This window comes from Chenopodium album, chromosome 12 (genome assembly GCF_948465745.1).
Source record: "Chenopodium album chromosome 12, dcCheAlbu1.1, whole genome shotgun sequence".
NCBI classification, from domain to species: Eukaryota; Viridiplantae; Streptophyta; class Magnoliopsida; order Caryophyllales; family Amaranthaceae; genus Chenopodium; species Chenopodium album.
In genome coordinates this window covers 54,240,445-54,253,603 of record NC_137845.1, presented here as the reverse complement: position 1 = coordinate 54,253,603, position 13,159 = coordinate 54,240,445, and the positions used below count along the sequence as shown (strand labels likewise).

General features: G+C 38.0%; 1 protein-coding gene across 1 annotated transcript; it reads left to right on the top strand.

Annotated features, from left to right (window-relative positions):
- Positions 1 to 871: 871 nt before the first annotated feature.
- On the top strand, positions 872 to 11,896 carry LOC145570635 (uncharacterized). The gene is made up of 4 exons (XM_081629765.1): positions 872 to 1,104; positions 1,192 to 2,971; positions 3,171 to 4,228; positions 11,776 to 11,896. Exons 2-4 carry the CDS (start codon positions 1,487 to 1,489, stop codon positions 11,891 to 11,893), a joined length of 2,661 nt encoding a protein of 886 aa, XP_081485891.1. The 5' UTR covers positions 872 to 1,104; positions 1,192 to 1,486; the 3' UTR covers positions 11,894 to 11,896.
- The last annotated feature ends 1,263 nt before the right edge of the window (positions 11,897 to 13,159 follow it).

Genomic DNA, 13,159 nt, shown 5'->3' with positions numbered 1-13,159 from the left:
TTGTGTTGGTGTGTTTGTTACGTTTAATGGTAGAGTGAATTAGAGAAGACAAAGGAGAACTAGAGTAAGTGCTACAATGGTGAATTAAGCACTACAATTATTGAACAAATTGTTGAAGAACCCTAATTAACCTATCAATTGATATGATTTGGGGGAGATTTGTACTAATTTTTCGTTGGAATGATTTGCCCTAAGTTTCATTGGACTTATATGGGGATATTATAGAGGGAAAATTAGGGAGCTAAAACGAAATAGGGAAAAATGCCTAACAGTGGCTGCAAGTAGGGAAAATCTTGAGTCAACGCCTGAAAGTTGGAGTAAATGCCGGAAAAGAAGGGTGGGATTTCATTAAACAAAAAAAAAAGTGATTGTGGTGGTTTTTTTATAGCAAAGAATTGTTAAAGTTTTATTTATTTATTTATTTTTGCAAAATGAGGCATTTAAAAGGTTTTTTCTGACAGATTTTTCTTAATTAAAGATATTAATATTCAAATTTGTATATCTACAATCGTGTCCAATCAAATAGACGACATACTCCAATTCGTATAAATGTATGACATAATTTAAATATTTTAATTGTATGACATCTAGTATTTAAAGTTACTAAGCTTTCATTTTGTCCAAAAAAAAAAAAGTTACTAAACTTTCATGTTTATATGCTCCATGTGACACATAAATTTACTTTAAATGACTTTCTAATTCATAGATACTCGTATTTGATATAGATTTCCCTAGTTAAATTCAATTCCATTTTTTAATTTTTATAATATTTATATTAATTATAAAAAAAAAAAAAATAAAAAAAAAAAACTGCTGGTCGTATCATATGAACATATCGACTTATCTGTTTGAGTTACACTACCTTTTTCCTTAGAAAAACCAAATCGAACAAAAAAATACAAAAAAAAAAGAAAAATACCGAAAGACGAACAAAGCAAACGCCGTAGCTGCCCCTTATCATCCGAGTCGACTCAGCCTCAACTCGCTTGCTCACCTTCTTCTTCTTCTCTCTCTTTCTGCAACATTTCTCACATTCCAAACAATCGAAACGTTTCATCAAATTCAGCAACTTTCATTCTTAGGCGCTGTTATCTTCATCAATTCGTAAGTTTTCCCTCTTTTTTCAACCATTTTTATTTATTAATTTTAACTCTATTTTTTAATTGGGTTTTTAATTTTAATGGGTGCCAGAGAAATTCACAGCTCGATTGAAAACCCTAGGTATTGCGATTAATCAATCAATTGAAAATTTTGGGAATTTTTTTTATGATTGCCGTGTGATTGGGGGTTTCTTTGATCTTGCGTGTTAAATGCGGAAAAGGGTATTGATGAATTAGGGTTAGTAAGCTGTTAATTTTGTAAAACGGAAGAAGTTTGAATTTTTGAGGGATTTGGATAAGAAGCTGGGATTATTGAATTTCTTGTTGTTAGGGTTTATATCGCTGGATACAATTGTGGGAAAGATAGGTGTAGGTTAAGGGGGATAATGTGTATGTTCTGTGTGATTCAGAAGTGGTCGCGCAGGGTTGCTACTATGCTGCCTTGGTTAGTTATTCCGCTTATCGGCCTATGGGCTTTGTCTCAGCTACTACCGCCCGCTTTTAGGTTCGAGATTACATCCCCGAGATTGGCCTGTGTGTTTGTGTTGTTGGTTACTTTGTTCTGGTATGAGGTTTTGATGCCACAGTTGTCGGCTTGGCGGGTTAGGAGGAATGCCCGTTTGAGGGAGAGGAAGAGGAATGAGGCATTGGAGCTGCAAAAGCTGAAGAAAACTGCTACTAGGAAGTGTAGAAACTGCTTGACACCTTATAGGGATCAGAATCCTGGTGGGGGGAAATTTATGTGTTCGTATTGTGGGCATATATCAAAAAGACCGGTTCTTGACTTGCCTGTTCCGCCTGGTATTTCAAATTCTGGAATTCTCAAGGAATTGCTTGGTAAAGGTGGGAAGATATTGAATGGGAAGCCCTGGTCGGATAATGTCTCGCTCTGTAGTCAAGAATGGGTAGAGAATGGGAGTTGGGTGGTGAATGGCTCTTTTCCAGTTAAGGCTTCTTTTCCGCCCCGGAAAAATGTTGTTGGATTGTATGGCAGAAGTGAATCGTGCCTCGCTGAGAAGTCTTATTCGGGTGTTTACCTTTTCAGTTGCAAACTCTTTACTTCGTTTTTGCTGAGTATAAGATGGCTTTGGAGGAAGCTTTTTAGGATTAGTTCTTCAGAGAATTCTTTGTCAGATGGTGATCATGGAGGGGGGATGTCCAAAAAGGGTGAGAATGGCAGCACAGGACAGGAGAGCAGAGGTGAGAAAGCTCGTAGGAAAGCTGAAGAGAAGAGGCAAGCTAGAATAGAAAGAGAACTCTTGGAGGAGGAAGAAAGAAAGCAAAGGGAGGAGGTGGCAAGATTGGTTGAGGAGCGCAGGAAGTTGCGAGATGAAAAGATAGAAGCTGAAAATCGTGCTAAAGGAACCTCTTCATTGAGGGAGAAAGATAGTAGGAAGGAAGCTGAGAAAAGGCGGCAGGAGCGAAGAAAGGAAAAAGACAAAGGATCTAGTAAAAGCAACTCTGATGTGGATGATTTGGAAAAGAAATCGGGGAAGGAAAATGACCGGAAACGGGATACTGAAAGAAAACATGAGTCGCCGAAGTCTGGTGTAGATGGTGTGAAGGGTCAGAATACTGAAGCAGGTTATGGAGCAAAAGGTAATTCTACAAACAATTTTAGCCGAGTGAATGTTGGTGCTAGATATTTTGACCGTGTGAGAGGTACTTTCTTGTCTTCTTCAAAGGCACTTACTGGCAGTAGTTTTTTTGGCAAAGCTGCCCCATCTCATGTTCCTGCTTCCAAAGAAATGAAGCCCAATAGTTCTGTTGAAAATTCCTTAGTTTCAAACAGCAAACGTGATTTTCTTCCGCCAGAGCGTCTACCTGGGAGAACTAATATGAATGCAGATGATAAGAGCCATAGTCGCCCTGTAAGTCATGGTTATTTGTTTGCTGATATGTTGGTTATTCCCTTTTCTCTTTTATTAGGGTTGAGGGTGGGGAGGGAATGCTGTTCTTCTTTAGTTGACATCATAGCCTATACATTCTTTTTTATCAAGGTATAGGAACTTTATGTGTGTTGATATTTATAGTCGGTCTGCTGATAAGCTTAATCTGCCTGTGCTTCAGGTCTCTTCAGATATACAACATAAGACACAACCAAAGTCATGGCAGCAATTATTTACTCAAGCTCCTCCCTCCCATCCTAATGTAATTAGCAGACCAAGTGCAAACTCTGCAAAGTCTCAAGTGAGTCAAAGTTCTCAGCTACCTTGCTCAGTATCCTCTAAACCGCTTTATGATAACCCAATTAATTTGCCATCTCCATTTATGCTGCCCGCCTTTTCAAGTGGGCCCCTGACTAATAATTGTAGCCCACCTGTTGCAAAGGATCCATTTTTTCCTAGTGTTTCGGACATGTCTCATGATTTTTTCACGGAAGAGCCAGAGCATTTTGAGGACCCGTGTTATGAACCCGATCCTGTATCACTTCTTGGCCCTGTTTCAGAATCACTTGATAATTTTCAGCTAGACCGTGGCAATAGTTTTGTAAAAGATGGAATTGGAAATTCATGTCCTATGATAAATGTTTCCACTCCTTTAGATGTCACCAGGCCTTCTCCAATCGAATCTCCATTGTCGCGACTGAGAGTTGCTGATGAAAAGCCAAATAACCATAGCCACTTCTCTAGTAGTCCAAGGGGCCTTGATATGCACTTTTTTCCAGCTGCTGACATGAATGATAATATCAATGATAAGGGAACATGGCATATGTGGAATTCTTCTCCACTTGGTCCTGATGGGTTAAGCTTGGTTGGTGGTTCTGCCAGTTGGATTTCACCTCTAGAGCGAAGCAGACTGAACAGTGAAGACCTGGTGCATCAATCACCGCAGAAGACCATGGCTTCTTTGTTTACAAATGAGAGCTATATTGCTTCAGGAACACATTCACCTCAGAAGGCCACCATGGGAAATGCTCAAAGTTATAGTGCCTTTGGTGTCTCTGCTTCCAGCTCTTATGATCAAGATCAATGGATGCAGAAGGCTTTTTATCCACCGCTGTGTAGCAGTGAACTCAATCTTCCTGTTAGTCCTACAGAGGAAGATTCCGAGAGCAAACTTTTGTTTGGGAGTCCTAGCAGGGCTGCTGCCAATGGTCTTGATCCATCCACAGTGAGCTGGTCCAAGTAAGTTACCACCTTTATGCATCTAATATGCGATTTTTTTTCTTTTTCTATTTGATATTTAGTTGCTGGAAAATGGATGACAAATTGCATGTCTTGATTTTGTTATGTGAATCAGCTTATGTATGTATTGATACTTTATGTTCTGTTGCTACCTGGATCTCTTAACTTATAATCTAGACACATGCTAGGACCTGCTGCATTGTCTTCTATGTATAAAATCAATTGCCTTACTCCTTTGTCTTTTAATTGGTGGTTTTAATCTCTATTTTGGGCTACTAATGCGGTGTTACTATATTTTCTGGGGCCTGTTGGCTGAGTATGCAAGTACCTAGAGAGTCGAAACCGTGAACTGCATACCTCTGACTTTAAATATCCAAAGAATTTGCATATGTAGTCGTTGGATGAATGACATGAATCACATCTCTGGTTTTATATACACTGTGGTTGCAGGTTGTCATGAATGACATGAAATTGGATGACCACGTGTTTTGTAACAAATTGAACCAAACACTTCCTAAATGACTAATTCACTTTTGACATTTCAAATGCAACATTTCAGACAGTACAACTATGACCATGTGATTTGTAACCTAGGAAGCTCGGACTCGGGTACGGGTGTCGGACTCGGGTATGGGTCCAAGTGTCAGACTCGGAATATTATAAAATTAAGGATCCGCGGACACGTTTTAAAAGAGTCCATATTTTAAATTTGGACTCAGGGACACGGCAATTTAAAAAATATTAGAGTTGAAGGTAAGTAAAAATAGGTCAAAGTAGAAGTTTAGAGTAGTACTTATTGTTCAGCTTTTAAAAAAAATATAAAAGTAGTATTGAAAAAAAGAAAAGAAAGAAACAGTAAATAAGATTGTAAATCACGTGAGTTTTCCACCCACCCCCACATTCACTATTTCAATTTTCAAGACTGCCTACCCCACCCACGTTTAAAAAAAAAAAAAAAAGAAAACAGAATTTGCAGTTGAAGTTGAATGGTCGAGAACTCGAGACTCAAAGAACCAGTTTTCCGTCGCCGGCAAAGAAATCCAGCAACTTCTTGGTGTCAAACTGCTCGTTTTTCACTTTCGATCAAAAACCCTAAGGTTTAGGCTCTTGGTTTGGTGAATCTGTCCTCCTATTTTAGATCTAGGGTTCACAATTGACGAGTCCACTTTTTCACGCAAGGGTCCGACCCAGATTTCGTGTCCGCACCCGGGTCGCGTCATGTCGACACCGGTATGGCTGGGTGTTTGGCCGAGTCCAAGCTTCGCAGTTTGTAACAACTCCTTTTGTGGATTTCTGTAAATCATTTCATTTGCTGTTGGAATTCACCTCCATTGCTAAGGATAATGTCTTGGAGCAGCCCCCCCCCCCCCCCCCCCCCCCCAAAAAAAAAAAAAAAAAAAAAAAAACAATCATAATAATAATTTGGATCTTTGTTAGCCTTGGTGGAGTTTGTCATGAATCATTAATTTTGCCGATGGTAAAAAAAAGGATGGGGTTTTTTCCATAATTTCTCTGATGCTAGTTTGTCTGAAATCTCTAGACAGACAATGCCTGATATGGAAGTCAATCTGGAAAGGCAATAAATGTTAATTTAAACTAGGTCTCTTATACTTTCTCTCCATTTTCTTTTATTTGCAATATTTCCCTTTCATGGAAATGTCGTATCATTTGCAAACTTGCAACTAAGCCTTTCTAGGTAACTTTGAACCTATAAAATTACCGCAAAAGGTGTACTTTATTCACATAATCTCATGAATTCTCCTACCTCCTCCCCCCCCCCCCCCTCTCTCTCTCTCTCTCTCCAGTCTTTATTTTCTTAAACATGCCACTTCACTTGGTTGCTACTTAAAAGGAACAAAGGAAGTAGTAGGAAATCAACAAATCAAGTGACAAGGAAAAATTACTTGAACTTCTATTTACTTGTTAGATTTTTTTCCCTTTTTTCTCTGTAAACAGGGAAAAATTTTCCACTCTACTGATTTTTTCCTTCTAATATCTACTTTTGCATTAGCAAGTTGCAATTAAACCAACTAGCTTCCCAACATTTTTTAATACTGCATTCCTTCACAATCCAGTTTTTTTTGTTTTAATTTTTATTATGCATGTGAAATTATAATACCACATCAAACATTTCAAAAACCATTTGGATAGCTTTTCTTATGGGTAGGTACATTTAGGCCCAAGAATGCCAGGATGGGACCATATCTCTTGGATTTAGAGGCGTGCCCCTTTAACAAATTTATTTATTTATTTATGGTGCTCATGATTTTTACAAATTTATTTATTTATTTTAAAATTTCCATGTTATTTTGGTTATTATCTGCATCCTTACTATTTAATTATGTAATTTAGAATGAAGATGAGATATATATTTTTAAATTTATATGATAAATTTCTTGATATATATTGGAATTTTGAATCCTTATTAGGTGTATCGTTTTTTCCCTTGTTTCTTGTTGCCTCATCTTTTGAAGTAAAGGATTTAAATATAACTTTTTGTTGAAGCCTGTGACTTTGCTGTTCACAATGAGTCTTGTGATGCTCGAGACTTGTACCATGTACCTGTTAGAGTGCTAGTTGTGCTTTGTGAGGGGTGGGGGGTAGGAGGGGTGGGGGGTGGGGGGGGGGGGGGAGGCAATTACGAACTTCCGTTGTTAATCTACCGTAAGGATATAGGACTACATTAAAGGCGGTTCCTCACGATTGTATAGTATGTTGCCTTTGTGACAGTCCTCTCTTTCCATCTATGCTGGGTTGGAGGGGATTTATAGGAGAATTATCTGCACACAGTGAGAAGATGCCATGACTATAGTGCTTTGAACGAATGTTGTGAGTAGTTATATTGGTATCCATATTCGACCCATGCTTCTTGGTCCCTTCAACGTCTTTGCTCATGATGAGCAGTTGTGCAGCTAGCTAACTGCCTTGTAAATGGTATGCTTGCTTCATGTTGCTGTGATGGTATGATGAGCTATAGTTGATATCCCGGTTCTTAGTTGTTATTGCATAATATCTACTAGTAATAATAAGTACTCCTTTTGTCCCCAATTAAAAGTTCTATTTGCCTTTTGCACAAGTTTTTACAAAGGCGAACACAATATCAATCAATCACATTCTTAATCCCATAAGTGAGGCCAGCTACATGAACCAAAATTGATTATTCCGTGTAGTCATCGACAAAAATCTTCCTCCTCCATCCCTTACGATCCAATGCCTCTTTCGCATGCAAATCCATGTACTTCATATCCTTCCTAACTCCTTCCAACCAAGTCATTTTCGGTCACCCTCTCTCTCGTTTAACCCCTCTATGGTCCCACTCTTCGTATCGGTGCACCCTCGGGTCTCCGTCTTACATGTCCAAACCAACGCATGCAATTTTCCCTTAGTTTGTCTGCAATGCTTGTCACCCCCACTTTCTTACAAATAACCTCATTTTTGATTCTATCTCTTAGAGTGTCCCCGCACATCCACCTTAAGATGCACATTTCCGTAACTTCCATGTTTTTATTACGCTCCTTCTTAGAAGCCCAACCCCAACATTCTGTACCATAGAGCAACACTGGTCTCATGGTTGATAATCCCCTTCAACTGTAAGGAAATGCTTTGGTCACATAACACTCCTGTGGCCACTCTCCACATTAGCCACCCTGATTTAATCTTATGGGCCACGTCTTGATTAATGTCAATCTGAATGATCGACCCAAGATATTTAAAACATTCACGTATGGTTAAGTCTTTTCCATCCAAGCTCACCACATCATCTCTTGTCCCCCTCTGAGTACCAAAGCGGCATACTAAATATTCAGTCTTACTCCGATTTAGCTTAAACCATCTAGATTCCAACCTTTGCCTCTATTGCCTCAATTTGGCATTTACCCCATCTTTAATTTGATCCACCAAAACGATATCATCCACAAACAGCATACAACATGGAACCTCATCTTGAATTGGTCTGGTTACTAAATCTAGAACCGTTGCAAAAAGAAAAGGACTTAATGCGGACCCTTGATGCAATCCAATTGTAATAGGGAAATTTTTTATCAACCCTCCTCATGTCCTCACATTTGTTGACATATCCTGATATATATCCTTAACCAGGTCCACGTACCTTTATGGGATACTTTTGTTTAACATTGACCACCAAAGTACCTCTCTTGGCACCTTGTTATATGCCTTCTCTAAATCAATAAAGACCATATGTAGATCTTTCTTCTTTACCCTATAAAACTCTATCATTTGTCTTATCAAATTGATTGCGTCTATAGTAGATCTCCTAAGCACAAAACCAAATTGGTGATCCGAAATGCTTGTGCATGCCCTTAACCTATGTTCGATTACTCTTTTCCACAACTTCATAGTGTGGCTTATAAACTTGATCCCTTGATAGTTAGAACAATCTTGAGCGTCTCCTTTGTTTTTATAGATCGGGACCAAGGTGCTCTTCCTCCAATCTTGCGGGATCCTAGTAGCCCTCCAATCTTGATTGATTGATTGAACACAATAATATTACTGTGGAGCTCAATTGATTAAAGGTGAATATAAAAATCAAGACAACGGGGGTTGGTTGTTTATAAGATATGCTACCCCGACTCAGATTTGGGTATCGTGTCGATCTAGTGTTGACAACACTCTACTCCAAAATTTTGGACAGTTAAAAGAGTATGGTGACCATTTCTTAAATACGGCTACCATATAAGGTATTCGAAAATTTTCAACCCACATTTTTCATATAAGAAATATATTGTACTTTAGAAGAAATTCAAAATTAAAAATGTGAAATTCAAATTATGATATATGAGTAAAATCTTCTTAACTACTCAAAATGAATGCAAGCTCCAAAACCTAACCCAAATATATATAAAATCTTTTTTAAAGGGACAAAAAGTTTGAGCGGAGATTGAGACATATGATCATGCTTTCAATTATTTGATTATTTCCTAAATTAGGCTGATCTTCTTTCTCTCTTCAATTTGAACGCCAGAGGTTGGTGAAGGCCAAGGTTACCATGACAACTGCTCTATTTTGAAGGTCAAAGCTTTCAACCAACTCAGCCTGGCCTCCCATTCGCTTAATCTGTTTTAGGGGAAAGGAGGCTGGAATTGTCGATAACACAGCAACCTTCTGTTTGGAATTGCCTTGTGTAATAGGTTCAGGATATGAGAACGGGGAGACTAGGAAGGGTATGGGAGGCTATGAGGGAAAAGCAGTTGTTGTGTAGTAAGTAAAGGTTATGAGAAATGAGGGGACTAGGAAGGGTATGGGAGGCTAGGCAGGAAAAGAGGTTGTGGTTACAGTTTGGTTTGGTTATTGGTAAGGAGGTGAGAGTGGTTATTGGTAAGGCAGGAAAAGGGTATTGGTGGAGATGGTTGGGACTGATTACAAGGAAGTGGTGGTTGAGGGCAGAAATAATTTTGCGATTTAGGTGTTGCAATGATGTCCTTCATTTTTGGTATTGTTATGTACAGTGTGAGTTGAAAGCTGATGAAGCAGAAGGTAAAGCAAAATAGGTGTGATTTTCCTTTGAAATTAAACTAAATAACTAATGGGTAGGATGAATTTGCTCTTCCTTTTTGTTTCCTTTGATTTCCATTTTCACCTCCTTTTTGTAAAACAAACATCCTTTACTCTCCCTCCCTTTCTCCTGAAAATTGTGTTTGCCGTGAAGATACCAAATGAATTTTTCTTTGCTCTGATTGTTAAAACTTTAAATTTTGGGATAGCAAAGGATACCAATGAAAGTCACTCTTTTATCTGTGTTTGGAAATCCTAAGCTATTTTAACTGTTATTTGGTTTTTCTTCCTGCTTGGGCCATTTACCTGAGTGACCCCCTGATATTTGATGTTGGGGATGCCCGCTCTCAGTAGCATGTTGATATTGCTTTAAGCTGCTCAGAGCCTCTGATGGGTAGCCATGATATGGATTTAGGTTCAATGCTTTATTATCCATATGATTGATGACTATTGTTTGTCCTATTGTCTTAAATTAAATTAATGTTAAAAATAGCAGTCTCACCATGAGTCACAACTCTGCTCTAGATCCCCTATTTTGCACCTCCTTCCTTATAGAATGGTAAGATTGCTAACTTCAGTACTATCCAATCTTGAGAAAAGTTTGAGACGAACCAAGAAGGGAAGTGGAGAACAAAAATTGATACTGAGGGATTACATATTATCCAATTCAAGAATTATAACTTCCTACCTGTGGCCCTTGCTGGGTTTCACAGTAGGTTATTATATAACAAGGCTAGAATATAGGATTTGATAGTTGAAGTATTTAAATTTGAAAGTGGGAGTTATAATTTTATGTAGGAAAAGTACAATTGAGATTGTGCCCATCAGGGTATTGTGGGAAAATGACCAGGTGTTTATTACCCCAAAATGTAAAAAAGTTTTGGGACATTAACATTAAGAAAAATGCAAGAAATTATTTTTGGACTTACATTATTAGTGGTTATTAGTAACAGTTACCGAAAGGAAAATAAAAATTCGATTTTAACTATTATTGGCAGCATCGAAGACTGAAATATATTTATCAATTATCTGAAAGATGCCTTATTTTTTCATGTTTATGTAATACCTGTATATATATAGCTGCTTGTTACTTTTCCTCTTTTAACTTTAAACATACCTAACCAAATAATCTTTGTCCCCATGCCGTTAGGCCTTGAAGAGAAAGGGAGGGGGTAAATGAAGTTAACGTTTTGGTATCCAAACAATTTCATATTGGCTCTGTTTTCCTTGCTTTAATATTTTAATGATTTAGAGCCTGTTCGACCCAAAATATTGATTTGAAGGCAAGTAAATAGTATATGTATGACTTATTGCCGCTAGGCATTTGATTAAGATTTTGGTAAACCAAAGTCAGACATTTGTCTATTGAAGACTCTTTTGGTTAATCAGTTTTTTCTGCTCGTGAAATCAGCTCTTGGAGAACTGATCATTATAGCTTAATCCATCGTTGTTTTAAGAACTTTATGGGGTTGCTGACCTGCTACTTAGTTTGCTTTGTTTGTGCTTATTTTTTAATTGGCCTTTATGTGGGGCTAAGTGGTGCTTTCTTATACTACTGGGATGTGTCATTAAGTGGACAAGCACAAGTCAAATGCAGGTTTGGTTATCATACTTAAATTATTCAGTAGGGGTGTGCTTGACAATGCATGTGGTTCAACCATTCTATTGCTAAGTAATCCTTAGGAGTACTGGTTACTGTCTGGCATAATTTAACTCACTGCCGACGATGTACTTCAGCTTTCCCTCTAGGAATTTTCAAACAAGATTGGTGTTTGAACTTTTTTAGACATCAACCTCATGACAGGTCTGCACCCCTGGTCTCTAGCAAAAGAAGGGGTAAGAAGACGAAACGTTGCCAAAAAAATGTCTTGGGCTTGCAGAATACTGGTTGGATGCCTTTATATAGACTGCAAGCAGTTACGACTGACATAAGACATCATATTTTATTGTTGTTTGATATGCTCATTCTCTCGTATTTTACATTGCTTGCTTTCGAGTGGTTGTCTAATGACAATGTTAATTTTTCCTTGTGGCAGGAATGAATGGTCTGTTCAGGGCATCGGAGAAGGTGTTACAAACCCATCTATTGTCAAATCTCCTTTTGGTGGCTTATACTCACCCCCAAATGTACATTCACTTTGGTCATTTGAATGAAAGGTAGAAAAAGCAAAAAGAACATAAAGGGAAAGAAAGAAAAAAAAAAATGAGAGGAAAACTTATGAGGGTACTTTTTAGTATACATGTTCTTGAGGAGGCTGCCAGCCTCTTTTTGAGGGCACTTCAGATACACTGTAAGCATTGTATCATCCTTCTCCTTGTAAGGATGACCGATGTTTACTTACATTAGCAATGGGTTAGGAATACAAAAAGGGCATGCATGCTTTTAGTGCATCCGCGGAAAAAAAAAAAAATGTTGGTAAAGATCACTACTTTTGGCCCCTTCCCATGTTCAATGGTTTATACTCCATGTCTATGAGCAGGAAAGTTCCTATCTGTTCCATTATCTTGTTGTCAATTTTGGCTCTAGCTTCATTTTATTTTGAGATAGTTAGATAGAGGGTTCTTATGCACCAAGGTCCCTGATTTTGTAACTAATATGATATTCGGCCGATGAGTATGCATAGGTCTAGCAATTCGTTCACATATAGCCTCCTTGGTTGGTGCCTATGAGTTGCTAAATGATGCAGTTTCCATTCTCATCTTATCGATAGCGGTGTTGGACAATGATTCCCCACCTTAATTATTAGCTTTTGTTTTAGTTTGTGTCAAGTGGGTATGTTTTAGGCTGATATCTGAAAGACCCAAAGATAACATAAGCTCTTGGAATCATAAATTCCAACGTAAAAGAGCTTGAGTCCCCCCTTTTCTACATTTCTTCTTATTGAGAATTAAGTAAAATCACTTGACATCAATTTAGCAAAGAAATTAGTTTATGACTGACTACCCTTGAAAGAAAACAAAGCTCAGATGCTCACTTGTTTCGATTGGTGTTTGGACTTTAAGAGTCAGATTACCTTAAAGAGTCGCAGCTTGTTTATTAGTTGTGCACCAAGGCTATGAACCGGGAATTAACCATGGTCCTTACTATCTACTAGACTATGCTCAGATATGCTCTTCAACTTGGGATCTTATTAGAGTGATGTCGTATGCTAATCAGGTGGTGGGCAAAGCAGAGCTTAGCCCTCGTTAAGGCAGCTATGGGGTAGGGGGCTGCTTATCGTGCAATCATTTTATAAGTCCTGGTATCATACTAGATTAGTTCATACTAAATAATCTTCTGCTTAATTGTAATTATAATCTGTGAGATGATTCATCTGACTCGTTTTGGGTTTTCAATGATTTGGGGTTTTTAGATAACAGAAGTTAACATGATACGCTACAATTATGCAAGCACGTTCATTATTATCGATGATTAATCAA